The sequence below is a fragment of the Helicoverpa zea genome, chromosome 9, assembly GCF_022581195.2.
Source record: "Helicoverpa zea isolate HzStark_Cry1AcR chromosome 9, ilHelZeax1.1, whole genome shotgun sequence".
NCBI lineage: Eukaryota > Metazoa > Arthropoda > Insecta > Lepidoptera > Noctuidae > Helicoverpa > Helicoverpa zea.
In genome coordinates this window covers 12867393-12890335 of record NC_061460.1, presented here as the reverse complement: position 1 = coordinate 12890335, position 22943 = coordinate 12867393, and the positions used below count along the sequence as shown (strand labels likewise).

The 22943-nt window shown below is 34.8% G+C and overlaps 1 protein-coding gene across 4 annotated transcripts in view; it reads left to right on the top strand.

Annotated features, from left to right (window-relative positions):
• LOC124633264 (allatostatin-A receptor) overlaps positions 1-22943 on the top strand; it is a 184360-nt gene that overhangs the window by 117117 nt on the left and 44300 nt on the right. For all 4 annotated transcript variants that reach the window (XM_047168441.1, XM_047168439.1, XM_047168442.1 and 1 more), the window contains one exon: positions 20393-21259. In XM_047168441.1, coding sequence (XP_047024397.1) covers positions 20435-21259 — 825 coding nt within the window. In that variant the 5' untranslated portion in view covers positions 20393-20434. The remainder of the gene's footprint in view (positions 1-20392; positions 21260-22943) is intronic.

Here is a 22943-nt window from a genome sequence, read left to right as displayed (position 1 = left end):
ATCTAACAAAAAGGTACATTAATCATTAATTAAGACTGCATTATCAGTTTTCTGAAAATCACTTCAAAAACTTTTCAAAACACCGACGAACTTTCTGCCAGCAATTAGTCCAAAACAAGGTTTAACCAATTTCTTAGCAATTGTACAAAATTCAAATTTAGAATACACTCTCACGCATGCTTGGCTAACCCTTTTGATGCTAGAAACATACTACAATCATTAAAACCCTTTGAAATACACGTAAAGTCCTTAAAACTAAGATTTCGCATAGGTGCCCGCTTTTTTTGCAAAAGCGTGTATTTCCAAAATAATTATTAAAATTATTGAAATAGATACTAACGTGTTAACATACATTATTAAGGTCAAGCAAGTACTGTCCCAAAAGTAGCTGAACAACATAAGCGTCAAAAGTAAATTAACACACGGCAACATTAAAAATATACTTTGTTAACCTAATTTTGTATTTACTGCTGTTTAGTGACTTTTGATACAATGATGTTCAGCGACATTTGGATTGATGGTGTACAGCGACTTTAGGAATACTAGTGCACAGATACTTTTGAAATACTCGTGTTTAACGACTTTTGTAAGTTTCTGGTGTACAGTCTATTTTGTTTCCTAGTTGCAACTATAACTTATGGCATTTTATTGTGAACAGGTGTTTTGTCATGTTGATTCTGTTCATCGACTTTTGGTGCTGACTGTACATTATAAATATCTTTAGCATACAATCTTGGATATACCACACTATATTCACTGTAAGTAAGGAAATACGCCAATAACAAAGTGCTCCGGTATGTTTGACTGAAACCCGAGAGCAAGCAAATACAGGGGAAAAGCTAGCTGAGTATAAATAAGTGCTCGAAGAGTGGACCGCTATTGTTTGCTTCGATTTCATGTGTTTTGGTTCGTTTTTCTTTGAGTACCTATAATATCTTTTTGAGATTGAGGAGTTATTTTAAATAAATAATAAATAAATAAATGTTTATTCACAAACTTTTTTACAAAAAGAACCTATGAAAACCCTGACTTCCGAGCTAAGTAAAAAACTTGTGTTACAGAAGTCAGTGCCCTCTTCCAGTACTTTGATACGAGCTTACATAAAAAATGTGAGTGTTTAGAAGTATCGAACCAAATGAGATAGAATTTTGTTGACAGTTACATATTTTTATCCACGTGTGTCCGCGAATAACGATGAAACTACGGGAAAAGTAATTTAATTATAAAATGTCGGTATTTTTGCTCTTACTCAAACAAATTCTTGGCATGTGCCTATGCATGTGTGAATGTGCTAGAATAAACATATTTGCAACAGAATAAAAGTATCATATATACTTACAAAATAGTAAAAAAAAACTATAAATAGCCATTCAGTTACGACAGTTCAAGAATCACCTAACAGCTTAAGAACGCTTAGAGCCTCTCAGTAGGTCCCTACTCTAATTACAAGAAACTGTTAATTCCCGGCAACCCTTTTATCTTCCCTTTAAGTACATCCTGAAAAACATCAAGAGCCTTACACAAACATTATCTAACCCAATTAGCAACCTTTGCGTACCTTCAAAAACTTCCTCATTGAAAACAAACTATTTTATACCTTAACTCTTCTACAATATGGTCTAGTTTTGCTCAAAAGTTTGTCTCCAATTTTACGAGCTCCGAACCAGTTTGAAACTTACTGCTTTCCTGATAGAATCTTATTCAGTTACAGGTTAATAATTGCTATTGTAATTTGGATCTTAATCATAGTGGGCTAAGGTTGATATTTAACTGGTATGATGGTTAATTAGGCCTTTTGGAATAGAGTACTGGATTCAAGTTTTCCGCGTAGATAGAATAAGTTTCTGTTAAACGTCGAACAAAAACAGTGAAAGTGCAGATGACAGATAGTCATCTTCTTAGTGATCGAGTTAAGATTACTTTTCATAAACTAAAGGAAATACTTACAGCATTAAAAAGTGCCAATGAATTATCCTATAGGTTTGAGTTTGATGTCTGCCTATTGTAATATTAACAAGAACTCTCTCCATGTGCAAGTAGGTATATAAGGCTTAGTTGTAGAGGTTAATAAGTCTACTAATAATGTAAAACATATGCATTTCCTGTCATTATTTAACAAAAAAAAAACTATATCTAAACATCCGAATTTTAAACCTCCTCGTTGTTAAGGAAGTCCGTTAAAAATAAACGTCTATATTAAAAGACATAATGAAGCCCATAATTTACAAAAGTGCTTTAAAAAAATTCAATCTCATCATCCTCATCATCATTTTTGGAGCAATCATAATTAATCACCACGAAACACATTTGAGAATACACATAAAAGTTACCGTACTCCGTAGGTTTGAGAGAACAGGAAGATTTTTTTCCCCTCTTAACAAAATTAGGTCATTTCCCATGGGTGTCGTGAGCACTGTTAAGAGATTTCATCAGGTGTCTTGATTTTCTATAAAAGTTAAGTGATTTTTTGAAAAGAATTCATAAATCTTCTTTGCATTTTAATTTGGTAATGAGGTGCTTTGTTTACAGCCCACATTGATTTTACAGCGTTGCAGAGGTTGATTTAATGGTAACAACAAATATATTGGGAATCAAGTCAGTTTGATATCCACAGGAATAACTACTTACGGGAAGAAAACCTGCGCTCCTGAAAATGAGAAAAGAAAATGATGAAATATGGGAAAAAAAATATTCGCTAATAATTTGTAGACTTCAAAGCAATAAAATATACAAAAAAAAACAATGAAATAATTTCTTCCAGATAACCATTTACTTAATTTCAAAAGCGATGATAAAGCTTTGATTGTTGATTGGAAGTTTCCACAACAACAAGGCGGTAGTTATTTAATATTCATTACGTTATGAGGCTTATCAGTTAACACTTGTTTGCCTTCTTCGTCAGAAAGGCACACCTTGATTAATTAGCTCTCGCTTACCGAAGAAGACTTATTAATTTTAATGGCAGACTGATGATGTCGGCCAAGGCGACTGTCTTTCAAGAACATCAGCCAACGGCGCAGGTGCACTCTCTATTCCCTTACTCTCATAGTCCAGGGAGACAACAATCCAACAGAACTCCAATGAGACTATCATCAACTATCCTAGTACCTAAGGATAGTTGATAGCCCCCTGCCGGGGCTCCGGTAACTATCGGGGCTGCCGGGTTGTTCGAAAAAGTTACCGCGACCTTTGTACATACAAGGCTTAAGAAGGAATGTGCTGGGTTTTAGTCAGTAAGATTCTGACACTCCCTTACGCTTCTAACCCTCTGCGAAAAGGGTGATGATTTCGGAAAAAAAGGGTAGCCCGCATCTATCTATAACTGCTCAATAAGTTAGCAAATCTGCAGCTCGCACAAGAGGAAAAATAATATTTGCTTAGTTTTCCAAAACCCAAAACTTTCTCAGAACTACTTGCTTCCGACTTTCTACTCCAAGAATTTGATGGTGCCTCAAAGTTATTTGAAAACTCGAAGTACTCTTCAAATCCAGATCAATCATCCTCCTCGATTCTATTTCTGGCAATGTTCATGAAATTCTGTTTCAAGAGATAGTTCAAAAACAACTTATATTCGTTCCGGGAAATGACTTCAAACTAACGTACAGTTAAAGTCAAACTAAAAAAGCTATTCCCCGTTTCTCAAACTCCAAGCCTTAAATTCTTCCGTATCATTTATATGTGTATAGCACAATGTATGCTACAAACTGACTCCCTCGTTGGTCTAGTGGTCGCAAGCGCGACTGCTGTGCTCGAGGTCTCGGGTTTGATTCCCGGGTCGGGCCGAAATCGCTTGGTGGGTTTTCTTAGACTTTCACAAAGCAGCCTGTAGTCTGGAAGTTGGTGATTGATTCACCCGTGCATCGGAAAGCACGTAAATGTCGGTCCTGCGCCTGATCTCTCTCCGGTCGTGTCGGATTGCCGTCCCATCGGGTTATGAGACTGAAGGAATAGGGAGTGCACCTGTGTCTGCGCAAATGCTCGTGCACTATAATATGTCCTGCGCAGCTGGCTGATCTCCTTAAATGAGAACAGCCGCCGTGGCCGAAATCGGCCGTGGACGCCATTAATTAATGTATGCTACTTACACACACATAAACAAACACACATATATTCCCAAACTGTAATGTTCATTATTGAAGTGTGATTAATTGAGTACGAAGGTCATGGTATGTCATAAATCAGTCATGTCGTACTACACTTACGATGGTCACTATTTCTCGATTGTTTTGCTTGGATGACATCATGAATGTCCAACTACATACATGGTCGCCAAACATTTATATTTTTTAACTCTTTGTTGCGCATAGCCAATGTCAGTAAAACGGTACTTCTTCTGATAGTCCTGGGGAAAGATAAATAGGAATATAGATCGTTTTACATACATATACTTAGGTAGATACGAGTCTTACACGAGCCCAAGAACTCGAAATGTCGAATTACGCATTCCCTAGAAACTCGCGTGGGCAGTACAAACCAATAAGCTCTGTTTTTTTTTAATTTCAATGTTTGTAAAAGCTCGAAAACTGTAAATAGTATTAAATCTATCCACTGAATTTAAATTACGTTTGCAAACATCGGGGTATTTGATAAAAATATGTTACATACCGTGCCTCCTCGAACAATATTGTATGCCAAATTATTTCCTTCAGCCAAAATTATTCTCAGAAGAGGAAATTACAATATATCTTGTGTGTTTTAGACAAATATATGATTTTTTAAGCATTTCGCGTTCTTAATATCTTCAGGGAAAACAGATTCTGTAATTATATTCTATACTAGCTGCCGGCCACGAGTGCACCTGTTTTTACAAATTATTTTTATTTAGAGAAACCATACTTTTCCAATATTAATGCAGATTACTGTTACAATCCCAGGTAGATTTATTGCTTGCAGTATTACAAATAGTTGACGAGAAAAACCAGTAATATTCTCCGTCATAATACTAGTTAGTGTAACTTTCTCGGAAAAGACCTTGTTACTGGATAACTGGACAGACTCAGAAAATATTCGCAGAAATTAATATAAATTGCGTTTGAAATGTTCAACTGAATGACGTTTCGTCTGCAGTATACACTTGCGTGCAATAAATATGGGTCAGTTTAATGTCTCTGACAATTTAGGAATTTACATAAATTATTATAGAAATGACTGGTTATCATTAATAAGAACTGGCTTATTTAATTTAGCAGCTTCGTAATTTGTGTTTTTCATTGCTGTCGATATATTTTAATTACCTATATAAAACACAGACATAATAATTACTCATTCCGAATTTTAAACGAGCAATCAATCATAATTAAATTATATTTATAAAGTTTCATACAAAAAGTAAAAGCTATGGATTATCGCATGACGTAGTTTCTAGCGTTATTTATAGCGTTCGGGAAAAATGTTTTTTTTTTTTTTTTTTTTAAGTAATACTATGACATTTTCAAATAACAAAATGTCATAGGAACTGTGCTCTGAATTTTGAATCCACCATTTAATTTGCGTATAAAAATGACCTTTCCTATCGAGTCCCAAAAAAAGGAAAATTTATTCGAGATGCGTATCTCGATTAAAAACGTTCCAAAATCGATGGAACATTATTTACATACTCAAAAGATATTATCTTAGACAATTGAACTTTCCCCTAAATTCCCTTTCCCGCATATTTATGAGGAAACTTTCTGCTGTACCGCCCGGGGCGTCTGAAAAAACATTCCTCCATACTTTCCACGGTTACATATGAAAAGGACGTATCTTCATACATACTAATATAATGAAAAATTGTCTGTTTGCGTGATAGTACATCAAAATCTTAGAGACTTCATAACTGAGTTGAAAAAAAATTTCACTGTTCTAAAGCTACACTCTTCTCGAGTGACATAGACTATATTTTATCCCGGTACGGATAGTAATTTCCACGGGACACCGGTGAAACCGCGGGTAACGGCTAGCATGAAACAATGTGTACTTACGTCCTTTTAGCTGGAGACGTCATATTAGTGATATGTTGAACAGTTTTGTCATAAATCAGTCTAGTTTTTTGCTGATAAACAGAAAACTAAAACGCTTTAGTTCTTGAAGATTACTGAGAATGGGGAATAAAATATATATGACGAATATATATTTTATTCCCCATTCTCATTCGGTGACGTTGACATCTTTATGTTATTATAATAAAATTATTATTTAGATAAGGTTATTTTAGTTGTTTCCATTCTTATTTTATGAAGTTTGGAAGATGAAGACATACTAGATTGATTACAAATAAAAGTTGGGAGAAAAGCACCGTTGGTCAGGTTTATTGTAATTATGTTTATAAGAATTATCTTCTTGAATAAACGAATCTATACATGTCAAACTAATGTTAAAATAATCAAATAATGTACATACTAACGTAACAAAAACCATATTTTCACGTGTTCACAACTGAAACTCATCGCCACGCAAAAACGTATTGATCTTGGAACATTTTTATAAACTACCACAGTTTTTCACAAACACAATGTATGACATAGCACGTAACTTATGTTGAACAGTTTTGTCATAAATCAGTCTAGTTTTTTGCTGATAAACAGAAAACTAAAACGCTTTAGTTCTTGAAGATTACTGAGAATGGGGAATAAAATATATATGACGAATATATATTTTATTCCCCATTCTCATTCGGTGACGTTGACATCTTTATGTTATTATAATAAAATTATTATTTAGATAAGGTTATTTTAGTTGTTTCCATTCTTATTTTATGAAGTTTGGAAGATGAAGACATACTAGATTGATTACAAATAAAAGTTGGGAGAAAAGCACCGTTGGTCAGGTTTATTGTAATTATGTTTATAAGAATTATCTTCTTGAATAAACGAATCTATACATGTCAAACTAATGTTAAAATAATCAAATAATGTACATACTAACGTAACAAAAACCATATTTTCACGTGTTCACAACTGAAACTCATCGCCACGCAAAAACGTATTGATCTTGGAACATTTTTATAAACTACCACAGTTTTTCACAAACACAATGTATGACATAGCACGTAACTTTTAAAACCACTCAAAAAAGATCAACAGGAAAAATTAAAAGCTTGTCTACGTAACGTATACTTATCAACTTCCCATCTATTTCTGCCAAAAATAACAAACATAGATTCTACTGAGAAATGTACAGTATGAAGCACTGAAAATGAGTCAGTAACCAAAATCTTTGAAAAGCAAAAATGTGGGAGAATGTTTTTATTTTTACTTTAAATAATAACTAAAAAGTATTTTTATTTTTTGCACATAAAAAAACGTTCGTTATATTTTTAACCGACTACAACAAAAAGAGGTTCTCAGTTTGACTTGTATGTATGTTTGAACGCAATTTTTGATGCGGTTGTCATCATAATATTTGTGAAACTTATGAAAGTTTTAGGTGTATTTTTCAATTCGATTTTATTTTTTGCTGAAAAGGTTTTTAGATAATTAAAAAATAATTATAAACATAACCAGATTCCACGCTGTCAAAATATGTAATATACATTTAACTTTACGCATCTGACTCAATTTTTCTGCCGTCCACTGTATCGATGTCGTCACAACTATTTCAGTATCTGACAGACTGATATGGTAGATCATAAATAAAAGTTCTCCTTGCAATAAATATGTAAGTTCAAGAATAATGTTAAATAAACGACACCGTGTTTATCTGGGTCGGAATTCCGTACATTGAGTCTAGGTTAAAAATAAGTAGTTACGTAGTTTACAATAGCGTTACTGGAATACTTGAATGAAGTCTACGTAAAATTGTTGGAAGATTTTTTACGTAAGACTAGCTTACGACTGTGGGTTTTCCCACGTCTCTTGGGAACTACATATTTATAGGTAAAGGTACCAGCTATCTCTGTGTCACATGTCATCTTAATCGGTAGAGCCGTTTTAGCATTTTTGCATCACACACACACAGAGTTCCCTTGGCAAATATTTTTCTAGATTATTCAACATTATAAACGTGCATTCTATTCCAGTACTTCCCAGTCCAATTTTACACAGAAAAACAATTTGAAAAATAAAGCAAAAACGTCATTTATATACAAACGACGGTTTTCCTTGACATAATGTATGTTAACACTTCATTTGTTACGAAAATCGGGAAATAGACTTTTCAGTGTTATGTAGAAAATAAATCGTGTAAATGTCTTCCTAGATAGAGACAAATTATGTTGTTAGATGTTATATGTCTTGTTTTGTATAATTTGTATAATTTATTAACACATTTTTAGCTCAATTTGGATTGTATAACATTCTCAGGACCAGATAGAAAACTGTATGAAATAATATGTAAATTTTATTTTCTTTTAAAAAGAGTGTCCATGGAGTTTCTTGCCGGTTCTTCTCCATCAGACCAACTCTTTGGAACCGTGTACCTATCTTTGACGTTTCGAAAGAGCTTTCATAGGCCTATTTGAAATAAAAAAAAATTGAGTTTGAGTTTATGATGTCCTAATGCCATGACTCACACTACCACGTGTCGTGGTTTTAAAGCGACACAACTCTGTGGATAAGCGTCGATATGTTGTTTTTGCTTGGAATATGGGTTGTATGAATTATAATAAAGAGATAAAAATAAGTTCATAGAAAGGAAGGCTCTAAGTTCATCATTCAGATAAAATCAAACTGAAAAATGCCTGGCAATTAATTTTTATCCGTACGCTTCATAAACTTTTGAACACGTGGGCGGTTTTTCGATCCATTGAATATTAGAAAAACTTCTACCAACTAAATTATAGATAACATTCAAATAGAGCATTCAAATAGTTAAAGATTATAAAGTATACGAGTAGCACGACTTTAATTTTACATATCAAAACAAACACGTGGTTTAGACAATTTCGGCTTTGAATATTAACGTGTAAATCCCATTCATTTTAGCGTTAATGTTTATTGAACAGCAGAGAGATAACTTTAGCGTAAACCGATCCGAGATAATCTTTTATTGGTGCAGTTTACAATTTGCTTCATAAAATAACCATAGCACTGTAGTATTTATTGATTTCTGACACTTACGCGAATATTAGACATTTAAATAAAACTACTTTTACGGATTTTATCGCGTTATATTAATATTATTTAATCCCGACGTTTCGGATCCTTTACAGCATCCATGGTCACGGGCAGACTGACGTCGGGACGAAACGTTCACAAAACCGCTCATTTGCTCCCGGAGTGCAACGATGGCTTTATGCGAAAAAATGCAAGCCTTACAAAGTGCAAGCGGCGTTGCACTTCGGAATTTCATAGGATTTTATCTATTGCGGCCACGGAAATGGTTTCCGACGTAGTCTTTGTACCTTTTGGAATTCCAAGCCCTTTGATTATCTGGCCTTATGGAATTGTTCACAGAAATTACGTGATTTTTTATAGGCTGTATGTAGATATGTAGGTATACCTCGGTGCATTTTGGGGGTACAGCCGAGTTTTTAGATGTCCCAGGGGAACTTCTACCATCCCAATCCTATATCTGTGCCTGGTGTACCTCCTATTTCTATGCCAAATTACATCTCAATTGGTTCAGCAATATTTGTGTGATTGCGTAAAACACTGATAGTTGACCTTACATGTATCCTATAAGTAAGGAAATAAGAGAACACCAAATAATTTACACTCACCAATTTTTTTTCCAATTTGCACCAATCGTTACAGCACCAATCCTAGTACACTTTCAGCACCGATTTGTATTTAACATTGTTAGTTTTTGCAAGATAATCACAACGGTCTACCACAGATTAACGACCAATAAAATAGATAAGTAGTAGCAATACATAAACAAGTCATAGAAAATCTCTAAATCCCGGAATGATAAACTAATAAATTTCTCAGATAGATTGCCAGTAGTTTACAAGTTACTTTGTAAACACAATTTATAGACGCGCTAATTGCGCAAATATATTGCTTACAAGTGATTATGTGCAGATTTTATTAGATGTTTTATTAGCTTGTTCTAAAATTAATTGTATAAACAAATATTAGTCGCTGTAAGCAGTTTTACTCGCATCCCATAGGATTTAGTGCTCGTAACGGGATCAAAATATTCCTTACTCGGGAAGAGTGAAGCTTTCAAACAGTGAAATCATTTTTCAAACCGCTTCTGTAATTTCGGTGGCTTTAGGGTACAAACAAACAAACAAATGTTTTGTCTTTATTATTTTTGTAAGTGTAGCTTATTATTAGTCTCCGTAAGCAGTTTCACGAGCGCTCTAAGGGAACTTCTTTCCGTACCTTGAAAAAGCCTATAAGCCTAAGAATTTATCAATACTTCATTAATTAACATCGGAACCAAAACCTACACAACTATATATATATAAATGTTAATACTTACACTTACATATATGAAACACCCCAACTAGATCAGCCTACGCAAATATCACATAACATTATACAATTCATAACAATAACTTCGAAACAATAACAGTTCCAGGCGAACTTATAACACATATATACGTGAATGTTTCGAGTGGAAAAGGCAAGTATCTAGTTAGTATGCGCATGTGTTATATTATACGGAGGCTCTAAACTTTGTAAAGTAAACGAAGCTCGTAATTTGAGTTATCTTTTAAGCTTTAGAAGCTAAATTTCTGTTGTTAGTGGCTTAAATTGTGGGAGAATTATTACGCTGTGTTCATATTTATTTATTTTGTAACTAATGTTATGATTCTCTTCTTGTTTTCAAGTAGATTACTTGAATGTGCTGGTTTAATCATCTAACAAGCCTTAGTTTCAGAGTTTTCTTATTACGCCTGAAGTTCTCTGACGGGGAATTTTTGAATACGGCTCGGAATTCTGACTGTCACGTGCCTTATCAGGCATGGCAGTGTAGCACCAAACCATCTTAATGCAATGAGTTGATTCGGACCACACAAGAAAACGGTTTTCTTGGTGGAAAAAGCTTGAAAATGTTTCTTTAGTAAAATGACTGATAGGTTTTGGCTGGCACCGCGTCTGGTTATAAATCGGACCTTTGACCATTTGAATGTTCACAAATAAGTTACTTTCGCTCAGTTGCTGGTAAAACAAAATTGAGCTATTAACCTGTATTGCATAGTAATAAATTAAAATTTTAGTTAGACTCGAAAGTAATGAAAATTAAATAACTGCGTTAATTGTCACATAATAAAATCAAACTAAACCAACATAGGCCAAGATTAATATTATACATTTAATGGGCCTGTCAAAATAATAGACGCATAAATTAGTTTTACGACTGCTCACGTCACGCCTAACGACTGCATTGAATTTACTAGAAAGTTATTTTGGATATAAAACAAATGTAGGTCTAAAGATAAATATTATTTATATAGGGAATAAAAAGTTGGTAAGCGCGAATCGAGCTAGGTTACCTAGAGATGCTATGGAAAAATGCTTTAGCCATACCCATTACCCGTGCTCTCTACCAAAGATGAAAATAGGCAACACCAGATAGGTTTTTCGCCGGTAAGAGTTTAGCACACCTTTCCAACAACCCTTGGTTGAGGTTAGTCCATGGGAATTCTCACCGAGGAAGAAAAAAGGCATACTATCGATATGACCATTTGAACATATTTTCACAGTGAAATAATGCAAAGCTTACACATAAAGGTAAGAAAGAAACGCTTTTTCCCATCAGTTTTTTGAAGTTGACTTTCTAGGTTAATAGGAAAAACTTAATATTATTCTAAAGATATTCTACAAGCATTCTGTCTACAAGTTTTTTTATCTGAATGACGGTACCCTAAAAGCTGAATGAACCAAAATAAAATGTTACTTCTCTATCAAGGTCTACCTACTCGTAAAAAGAATATTGTTGTTCATATTTTTTGTCTGCAATATTACATTTTCTTAGCGTACCTATTCGAATAAAATATATAACATTTCGATTCTTATTTCAATCATATTGAACTTATAAATAGAGCTTTAGATACAAATACTTATTTAGTAGTCATGTATTCAAAAACTATATAACAGCTCAGGCACACTGGAGACTTCTAGTCGACCGATAGTTTGTTTGAGCTCATAAATCAGTATGAAAATGAATGGTACTACATACGCACATTACAAAGATACGATATTCAGCCGGTATCAGACCGAATGAAAACTTTTATTGGAATCAAGATTTTCTTTAACTTTTAAATGTCGGCCGATAGGTAATTGATGCGACGGTTGGCTGACTGTCAAGTTTATTGTGAAGGTGATCGTATCAAACTGTTTATTCGGTGTTATCACGGCTGGATACCTAATCATCGTAATGTGCGCACTACCATTCATATCCTTACTGATTTACGAGTCCGTGCAAACTATCGGCTGACTAAAAGTTTGCAGCCTGCGGCAACTTAACGAGAATGCTAGAAAATTCTACAGATTATAAACTATTTAAAACAAACACTCCCCAGAGGCGCAAACTTAACAAAAGGTATTTTAAACTTAGTTTAAAAGTCTTTGTTCTAACAACGGTATAAGACATCTTGTTGTTATTTAAAATTACATTAAACAGTCGTTAGTTCATATCTGTATTTATGAAGCTGAAGATTTTGTTTATTCGAATTTATAATTTATTCGAATTCGAATGCGGTTATCTCAGAAACTATGAGTAAAGTACCTAGGTACCTATCTCTAACAAATAAATAATTTTACATATGTAACTGCTGAGGAAAGGTTAGGTATTTCATTTGAACAGAGGTGTCTCATGTTAAACATAATTAAATATATCCTATATTAAATTAAATAATATGCTAAATCATATTCAAAATATTGGTATTGAGGATCTCCTTTTTGAGAAGTCGGTAAAAATGCACTCGACAATAAACCATGGTGTTAAGCCTATTTTATATTCACTTACACGTAGTACAATTTCCCTTACAATTCTAATCAAACCACTAACCAAATAAAGATATTAGAAAGTACTTACTAAGAAATACATTTAATGTTTTTCACCAGCTCTTGTAAGCTGATTGCGCTAATCGATTCGGTGAAGAGCTCAAGTACTGAGATTGCTTCGGAGCACGATCGAAAAGGATATTAGTTATCTTTGCAACAGTTAAGAGCGAAAATATTGGTAAATGATAGAAGTTAGAAAGGTCGAAATGATCTTTATTTAGAGATAGAATACATGCAGCTGATGCAAGTTTTGTATTGATCAATGTTCTCGTAAAAGATGACAAAAATGTTCAAATCATAGCCAATAACTCGTCATGAATGAATTATGTTAGATCGACCTGTGCGAAATCTTAATTACCATGGAAATATTTTTGTCTACTTTACAGAAACATGGCACCATGGAATGAATCTACAATCTTTTGTCGTAGCATGAAGGGTTCAGGAGTCATCCCTGGAACTATACTTAAAGGAAGACTGCTTTAAAGTACAAAGCACTATTTTTTTTTTAAACATTATAGGCGAAAATTCTGTATCAGCTCTAACTAACACGGTTCATGAGCCACAGCGTCGTGACAAATGGATATTTCACCCATTGGGTACGGTCAAATAGGTCTTTGCAGGCTCCTATGAAACGTCACATTAGATGCACGGGTCCAAAAGTTGGTCACATGGAGAAGAGCCGGCAAGAAACTCTATGAAAAGAAAATGTTTATGTTATATACTTATCTTGTAAATGTTGGGTAGGCAAACTGTTATGATGTCTTTTATGAGTGAGTTTCGTGAACGGCTATAAAGGCCTAAGTAGTGGAAATCCACTGGCTTTTATGTAATACTTGTTCAGAAGCATAGCCATAGTAAGTGGTTGTAACATATTTTCTGGTAATATTCTTTACTCAATTTACCTGCCTAATCCTGGTTCTTATCATAAATGAGCTTTACCTTGATATACTCAAATGTTACACTAACGGTGAGTTGCCTCATTTAAATCTAACGATAACCGAAACGTTTTCAGTGGTCAAATCGCCGTTTTGACCAATGGGCGACAATAGCTGGGCTGGTTATGGTTATCACTATAGTTAAATGGCGCACTCAGAGTAGTTAAAGTGATATATCTCAATACCAAGTAAAATGATGCGATCATAATTATAATAGCACTAGTTTAAACCAATTTCTTCCAACACGCGTTCCTTGGGAACTTTTTTTCGTACCTAGCCTTCCTCGATAAATATGCATCGAACACTGAAATAATTATTATTTAAATCGCTCTTGAAGTTCTTGACACTAGAGCGTCCAAACAATCAAACTCTTCAGCTTCATAAGCTCCAACCAAAAAGCACAACGATCATGGCAATCAAAAATCTATAGACTGGTCAGTGATTGATATAAAAAATTCGTGCCCTCCAATTTAGAATGGGCTCACAAAAAGCGCGGCCCGAGCAGTATGCAATGTGCAGTGATTTTAAACGGATTCTGTTTGCCAACCATTCAATGTGAGAATAATTTGATCATTCGCTTGTCTAGCTCTATTTTAAATGTAGGAAATAAATGACAAAGCTATTTTCCGGGTTCCGTATCCATGTTGCATTGTCTGTGTATGTTTCAGCCGGAGGGAGTGTCAGACATACTGACCAAACCCCACCTTTGTTTCTTATAGAACCCTTTGTGTATCAGGAGTGCGGTCACTCTTTTGAGCAATACCGCAGCCCCCGTAGCATCTAGATAGGCCTACCTGAACATAGGATATTAAAATTTGACTGCGTAGAAAAAATGACTTAACAAGAAACAGGTTTTGTCTATTCTGCGACTGCCGTAGACTTACTAGAGATGATTACAGCTTACAATGTAAACTATAATGACAATGATAATAATGTTAATGTCCCTCATAACGCCTGTTATCAAGATCTAAATATCTCCAGACATACCCACAAATGATCCAACACATTACCCGCTTCATAAACATAATGCATTTACCGCGAACACTCGATATAAATTCCTTCACACATAGCCATGGAGTTCATGAAGTTCTTCATGAATTTCAACGATAACGACCACTATAACTGTGTGCTGGAATTTAGTTTTAATAGTTATTGTCGTATTTGCTGTCAGTTTTAACTCAAATTTATTGTGCAAGACGGCTTTTCTAATTGTTATCACTGTTGTTGTTCTTATATGAATTATTCGTACCCGCACTGCAAACTTTTAGTCGGCCGACTTTTAGTTGCCCGGATCATAAATCTATCAAAGTCATGAATGTAAGACATCACAAAGATCAGGCATTTAACTAGAACCAGACCATTGTATGAATTAAAGATTTAAAAAATATATATATGTCGGGGATAGTCAATAGTACGGTCACTGAACGAGACGCAAGCGCGCCCTCTGGTGGCGTTTCCGGTGAAACAACAATTTGGCGCGATTGGCAGTCGTGGTGGTCAGCGTGGCGTCCGCGGAACTCACTCTCGGTTGAGTCTTGGTCGAGGCTTCGTTGAATCTTCGTGGAGTCGTTGCGTTACGTCTTTACGCCTTCGTTACGTGTAGTGTACCTAGTGTTATTGCCTAGCGTTGTAGTACCGTTGTAGATCCAAATGTAAAGTGTCTTGTGAACTAAAATTGTAACGGTTCTTCTAACCTAACAGACAGACATATGTTGCTGGGGAGTTTGTTCCGCCACTTCTTCTCCCCAGCCAAAACACATAGGAAGTGGCGAAGGGCGGGCGTTTTGGGGGCTGTCTTTTGTTCTTAGTAATTTGAATAAACGTTTGAGTTTTGAGTTTAAGTTTTGAGTTTGTTTGATTTATCTCTCTGCTCGATTACCCTAACTGATGTCGGACGATAGTGCCATCCATCATGATGCTCGCTCCGACATATATAAATAGTTATTGCAACTTTCGGGTCAGCTGTCGGCCGACTGGTTTGTCTGCAATGTGGCACAATATCTCCACTCAGTAAAAAACGTAGTTGAATTCAAGTCATATAATGTAAAGATACAATTTTGACATAGTTACATGAGTCAGTCTCTGAGTTCTATGTCAAAAAAATTATGTATACCTCTTTATAATGTCAGTAGTTATATTTGATAAGGAAAGTATAACGTAGTTACTATTACAGAAATCTGTGGTATAACTACCAAGCTATGAAATTATACTAATCATTGTTTTAGTATTTTTGAATGTCTGTTTCTCTTAATGGTTTACCTGATCTTTGTCAAGGTGAGACTTTGGATTGCGTTCAGCGAATATTGAAGTGAATACGTGCTCGTGTTTCACAAATATTTCAGTTAGTACGTGATACCATTGTATTTCTACATGTTAATTATTCATTTCACTGTTGGAGGGTTATATTTGATCTGGGTATGGGAATAAGTTCCAAAAGAAACAGCTAACTACTTCATATCGTAAAGTATGCTTTCCTAAACTATATTAAATAATAAATAAATATTAATAATAATGTCGGGACACCTTTTAGAAAGAAAGAAAGAAAGAAAAACCATTTATTATCGCAAACGACGCAAAAGCAATAAAACAAATAAAACTAATGACAGAACAAGCAGACATTTAAATACGCTGCATTTGCGCCACCTTGCGAAAAAGGGACAGCGCTCAGCATAAATGCTGTGCCTCGCGCACGCAGGTACGAGACAACTGCGCTGGTTTTCAGCGCTGACCCGCGTGTCCTTGCCACGGAAATTTAATAAGTTCCGAGACAACCCTGGACATGCTTAACGCTGTTTAGGCAAGGGACATCATTAAAAACATGAATACAAATTAAAAAAATATTACGAAAAAGTTTAACATAAAAATAAAATAAAATAAAGACAAAAGTATTATAACAAAAAAAAAAGACAGACAAAATTGATTAAAAAACAAAAACAACCAAACCATAGACAGCGCGGCACTATGTTGTGTTTTGTCTGTAGCGCGGCGCGGCAACGACAAGTGTGACGACTTTTCACACACGGTCGGTTAGCCCCATGCTAAGTTATTAATTAACTTGTGTTATGGGTGCTAACACAACTGATAAACTACATATATACTTATTTATAAATACATATTGTAACACCCAGACCACGGCCAACAAGCATGCTCATCTGTGTATCTGTGATAGTTCCTGATCTCACCACCACATCTGATTACAAGCGAATCTTGAATGATACGGTGGAAAATATTATGCGTTGGCTCGATCAAAATAACCTTACAGCCAATATATCCAAGACAAAAGTAATAAAATTTCGAAATTATAATAGTGTGGCCTCAAGTGTTAAATTAGAATACTGCGGACAAAACATTGAAGAATTGGACACAACCAAATTTCTAGGAGTGTTACTGGATAAAAATGTGAACTGGAAAGCTCAAGTAGCGAGTGTCTGCTCTCGTATAAATAAATTTGTTTATGCCCTTCGGAAAATTAGAAAGCTTACTTGTGAAAAAACGGCTTTACTATATAGCGTATCACGGTTATGTAAGTTCGGTACTCCGGTACGGGTTAATATTATGGGGTAATTCTACAGAAGTCAGTAGGGCATTCATATCTCAAAAAAAATGTATCCGGGCTATCTGTGGAGCTGGTCCAACAGAGTCGTGCAGACCGATTTAGAAGATTAAATGTATTAACCTTAAGTAGCCTTTATATTTATGAAATCGGAGTATTTGTTAAAAAGCACAGTCAGTTGTTTGAAAAAGTGAGTGATAATAAAAGGTACCAATCACGCGACATAACAAAATTAGCTCTGCCGAGAATTCTAACAACTCTGTACAAAAAAAACTGTAGCTGTATGACGATCCATATTTTTAACACAATTCCAAAATCAATTAGAGAACTCCCATTATCCAAATTCAGAATCAAACTTAAAAAGTGGTTACTAGACAAATGTTTTTATACGGTTTCTGAATTTATTAAACACAAAAACGCATGATACAATGCGTAAGTAGTGTCTAACACACTATGATGATTGTTTGTAAGTAATATTAAAAAGATTATAAATTAATAATGTTTAATTTAATATTTTATGTTATGTGTAATTAAATAATGTTTAATTTAATATTTTGTGTTATGCGTAATTAAATAATGTTTAATTTAATATTTTGTGTTATGCGTAATTAAATAATGTTTAATTTAATATTTCGTGTAATTGAATAATGTTTAATTTAATATTTTGTGTTATGTGTAATTAAATAGATTGTGATTGTATAATCTCGATTATTGAATTTTTATTGAATTGTCTGAAATAACACTTTTGTATGTGTATGACACTGTAATATTTATTTTTATTTATGTCAATGTAGTATGTACCAGTGTCTACTCGAAATTTGCATACCGATTGAGCGGTGAGATATGCATGTACGTTATGTAATTTACCAAAACACCTGTACCTAATACCGTGTCTCTGCAAATAAAGATTCTTATTCTTATTCTTCTTATTCTTATTCTTATTCATCACACAAATGTCGACCGAACCGGGAATCGAACCCGGGACCTCAGGTTCGGCAGTCCGGCATGGCGTCCATTGCGCCATCGAGGTCGTCAATATTATGTTCTAGTATTTGCACAATATATGATATCCTTACCTTCCGTTGTCTCTATGTAGGTGTATTCAAATTGTTCACGTTCCATGCATATGTAGTGATTTGGATTTCGCTGCGAATATGAAAGACTGCTACAAATAACAATGCTTATTGTACTGAGCTCACACGTGCTCAGTTTTTTTAATCCTATACAAGTATCAAAAATGTTTTTGCTATTTATTTTGGGAATATTTCTTCCAAACATATCTAGTGAAAACGTTGAAGTATTCTTATGTCTTCTATGGTTTTATCGTTGTCAACCAAAAGGTTTATTTTTTATTTTCATCGATAAATTGGTCTTGTTTTATATAATGAAGAGTGTTTTACAGATGTCTGTATTAAAAGATAATAATTGAAAAGTTAATTTAGTTTTGACAGGCGTAATAAAATAAAAAATATATGAATGGTACAAAACAATAACAAAGCTATGTGTATGACTTTAAGTGCATCACTTTCTTTATTATGAATAGAAGCTTTATGAAATAAAAATACTTGCAAGTGTTTTAAACAGGGAGTAGGTAGCCAAATTGGTTCTGGCTGTAACCCAAAACATACTAAAAGAAAGTGTTATTCTAGATAACCTGTTATAGCAAATTATGTTCGTAGTACGAAACTAAGAGCATAACAAGCAGATATATTTACTAGTTCCAAAGAAGTTAGTTTAAAAAGAAGACCCGAAACTTGTAAACTTCCAACCAAAGTTTTTGGTCAACAAATAACTTACTGAATTCACTTAAAAAGTATTTTTTACGTCCAAAATGTTTACTTACCGCCACGCCAAGTCTGTCAAGTAAAATGTAGCAAATTGTTTCTAGCTAAAGTTTCCGATTTCAAGAATTCTAAGAAAATAGTGAGAAAATTCTAAGAAAATCTACTTTTTCATCGTCAATATATAAAGTTTTTTTTTTTTAATATTACTGTTGGAACCTTTTGGGTTCAAACAAAGAAACCAAAAATGTATCTCCTTTGTAATATTAGTGAAAATAGATTTTATCAATTCCATACATCTTTTTTTCTTCATCCCATAAACCACTCGCCTTGCTAAAACCATAATCCAAAAATTTCCTACATCCAAAAATATTCCTACACCATAAACACACGCATTACACAAATTACACCGATCACAAAGAGCATGGCATGTTCAGGTCAAACAATACCCCACGCTTAAGAAACTTCCATTACACAGGAAACAGAACGGCAATCAAAAGAAACGATTCACTAATTGTAAATTATAGCAAAAGTACAGAAAACAATGAGAACTAATTACGTTGTTAAGGGAATGGGACGAACATTTGGAAACACAGAAAAGTTGAGAAAGATTTTCTCATGTAGAAACATCCCATAGGAATAAGCCATGGAGGAAGGAAAGATAGCGAAGATGCCTTAAGGAAGGTAGGTCAGGCGCTTTCTTGTAGGTCAAGTAACGTAGGACAGGCGTGATTGTCAAATCAAAACCAAAGTGTGAAAGTTGGAGTGGTGTTGATTGATTATTAGTGATTGAAAGGGCGGTGCTAGTAGCGTCCCTTGTACCATGAAAACCCGTATTTTGGCGCGCTAATTTCACAGGAGACTTTGTATTATGACATCTCCGCCAGACATTTTGCACTCCATGGAATAAGCTTAAAGACATTACTAAGAGTTAATAATATTATCTCGCATGAATATCGAAGCTTTTCGGTGAATTATTGTTTTTCTAGATAAACTTCTGTGAGAATGAGTCCTCTGCGTAACCCGTTAGCAATATATTTTGTTCGATATCGCTCTTAAAGACATTAGACATAAAATATTGTGTGCGGGTCTCAGATAATAATATAAAACCTCGATATGACGTAATCTACACAAGGTTTCTGCTAAAATATGTATTTACTTCTGAATATGTACTAAGATAACATTTACCTATCTGAAATGTATCTACCTACCACTATTATAATCAAATAATTCTCTTTGTTTCAGAAACTCTCGAGATATGAAGAATTAGAACGATAAACCTTCAAAATGGAGTCGACAGAAGACGAATTTATGAGCATATGCCTCAACCTGACCAGTGAAGAGGCTTTACTTGGAGGATGTAACTACAGCAGCGAATACGAAAATGGAGAACTTTTGGAGAAGGTCGTTTCGAGGGTTGTCCCCATCTTCTTCGGATTCATCGGCATTGTCGGACTTGTCGGCAATGCTTTGGTCGTTCTTGTCGTCGCTGCCAACCCTGGCATGAGATCCACCACAAACCTTCTTATTATTAACCTGGCTGTCGCTGATCTACTCTTCGTCATATTCTGCGTACCTTTCACTGCTACTGACTACGTCATGCCTCGATGGCCCTTCGGGGACTTGTGGTGCAAAGTGGTCCAGTACTTCATAGTGGTGACAGCTCATGCCTCAGTCTACACCCTAGTTCTCATGTCTCTGGACAGGTTCATGGCAGTAGTCCATCCCATAGCGTCCATGTCTATCAGAACAGAGAAGAACGCTTTACTAGCCATAGCTTGCATATGGGTGGTGATATTAACCACTGCCATCCCCGTGGGTATTTGCCATGGGGAGCGGGAGTACTCCTACTTCCATAGGAACCATTCTTCTTGCGTATTCCTTGAGGAGCATGGGTACAGCAAGCTGGGTTTCCAAATGTCTTTCTTCCTGTCTTCTTATGTGATTCCTTTAGCTTTGATTAGTGTGTTGTATATGTGTATGCTGACGAGATTGTGGAAGAGTGCCCCGGGGGGCAGGGTATCGGCGGAGAGCCGGAGGGGGAGGAAGAAGGTCACCAGGATGGTTGTGGTGGTCGTCGTGGTGTTTGCTGTCTGCTGGTGCCCGATACAGGTGAGAAAAAAAATATTTATCATTAATTATGTTTTCTTCTTGTAAAGCACTGGTACACAGCTGAATCCGGTTAGACTGGAAGCCGATCCCAACATCGATGAGAAAAAGGCTCGGAAGATGATGATGATATGTTTTCTTCTAATGTAAAGTTACCAGGCCAGATACAATAGAACAATAAGAATCATCTGTATTATTATCAAATTTTAATGTTGCCCAAAGCAGTTTAGTCATAATTTTGTGAACAACATTCGCTTTTAAATACTAGCTAGGGTGAGATATAAAGGAGTATTCACGTATGTGTTGTTACGATTGTTTTTCAAACAAGATGTGGCTACATTTCAAATAGAAAATTAATTAACGTACACAAGAAGTAATTAGCAGCCAATACTTCGAATAAGTTTTTCCATCGTGAGCTACAGAAAAAAAAATCTGCAATTAGCGCAGAAAACGAGCAATTAGTACCATCTCTCAGTTGTTTGTACATTTTTGTTTAATTAAGAAAAATCTCAAAATGGACAGCATCAGTCTCGTCCTATAATTTAACTTAATTGCCAATTAAACGGGTTCTTAGAAAATATGAGTTTGTCTTGTGTATAGAAAAGAGCCTTTTCTCGAATCCCCTTAGAAAGATATAAATGGGTTTCTTTTTAAAACGCTCAATTCATTGAAGACCTATTAATACAACCCTTAAAATTCATTGATTATAAAAACCTTTAACAGAATTCAAGGTAGGAACAAAATACAGACTAAACACGTCTTATTTCCAAAGACATGATAATTATTTACTCCGAAAGGTCGCAAAAAATCTTTAGTAGAAGATTCCAGACAAGGAGATCTTTTTTTGCGTAATAAAATCCGTCTAGACCGTACAGGAATCAAATTAGGAACAAGTAATGGAGGCACTTGTAGTTCGTCGAATGGCGTTTAGTGTCAGGAATCCTGAATCTAGTGAGTCGATTATTATGTACTTCGCTGACTACTCTATACGACTATGTGTGTCTATGTTCTACTTTTTCAACGAATATATATGTACCTACTGACATGCCAAACAATATTAGGTATAAATGCGAATAGCTTCTTATTCAAATAAAATCCGCATAGTGTTTCTATCGCGGAGGCTTTATGCCTTTACTAAAGATTCTACAGACGACTTTGTTTTATAATGGACTAGCTTCCGCCAGCGGCCTCGCCCGCGTGGTGTGTTCATAAAAAGTATCCTATGTATTAATCCAGGGTTTCACCTATCTACATACCAAATTTAAATCAAATCGGTCCAGCCGTTTTTGCGTGATTGAATAACAAACATACATCCAAACATTCTCACAAACTTTCACATTTATAATATAAGTAGGAAGTAGGATATAGTGATTACCTTTGTGACACATTCTGTCATCAACTGCTCCGATAGTTGTCATTCAACTATCATCGATTGATCCGATAGTTGTCAATTGTTTGATAATGCCCCGCAATAAAACTGAATGGTAATTCTGCTAATGTGAAATGCTGTTAGGTATGTATTTAAAACCATTGAAGGTTTAATATGGAAAGAAATTTTCCTTGGTCATAAATTTCACTTATCCATCGTATTAATATTGTCTGTTTCATTAAACCAAGGAGCTTTGGTAAAATAATTTCAGATTTTAGTTAATTATTATTTAATTATCAAAATCACGTTGAGAATTAC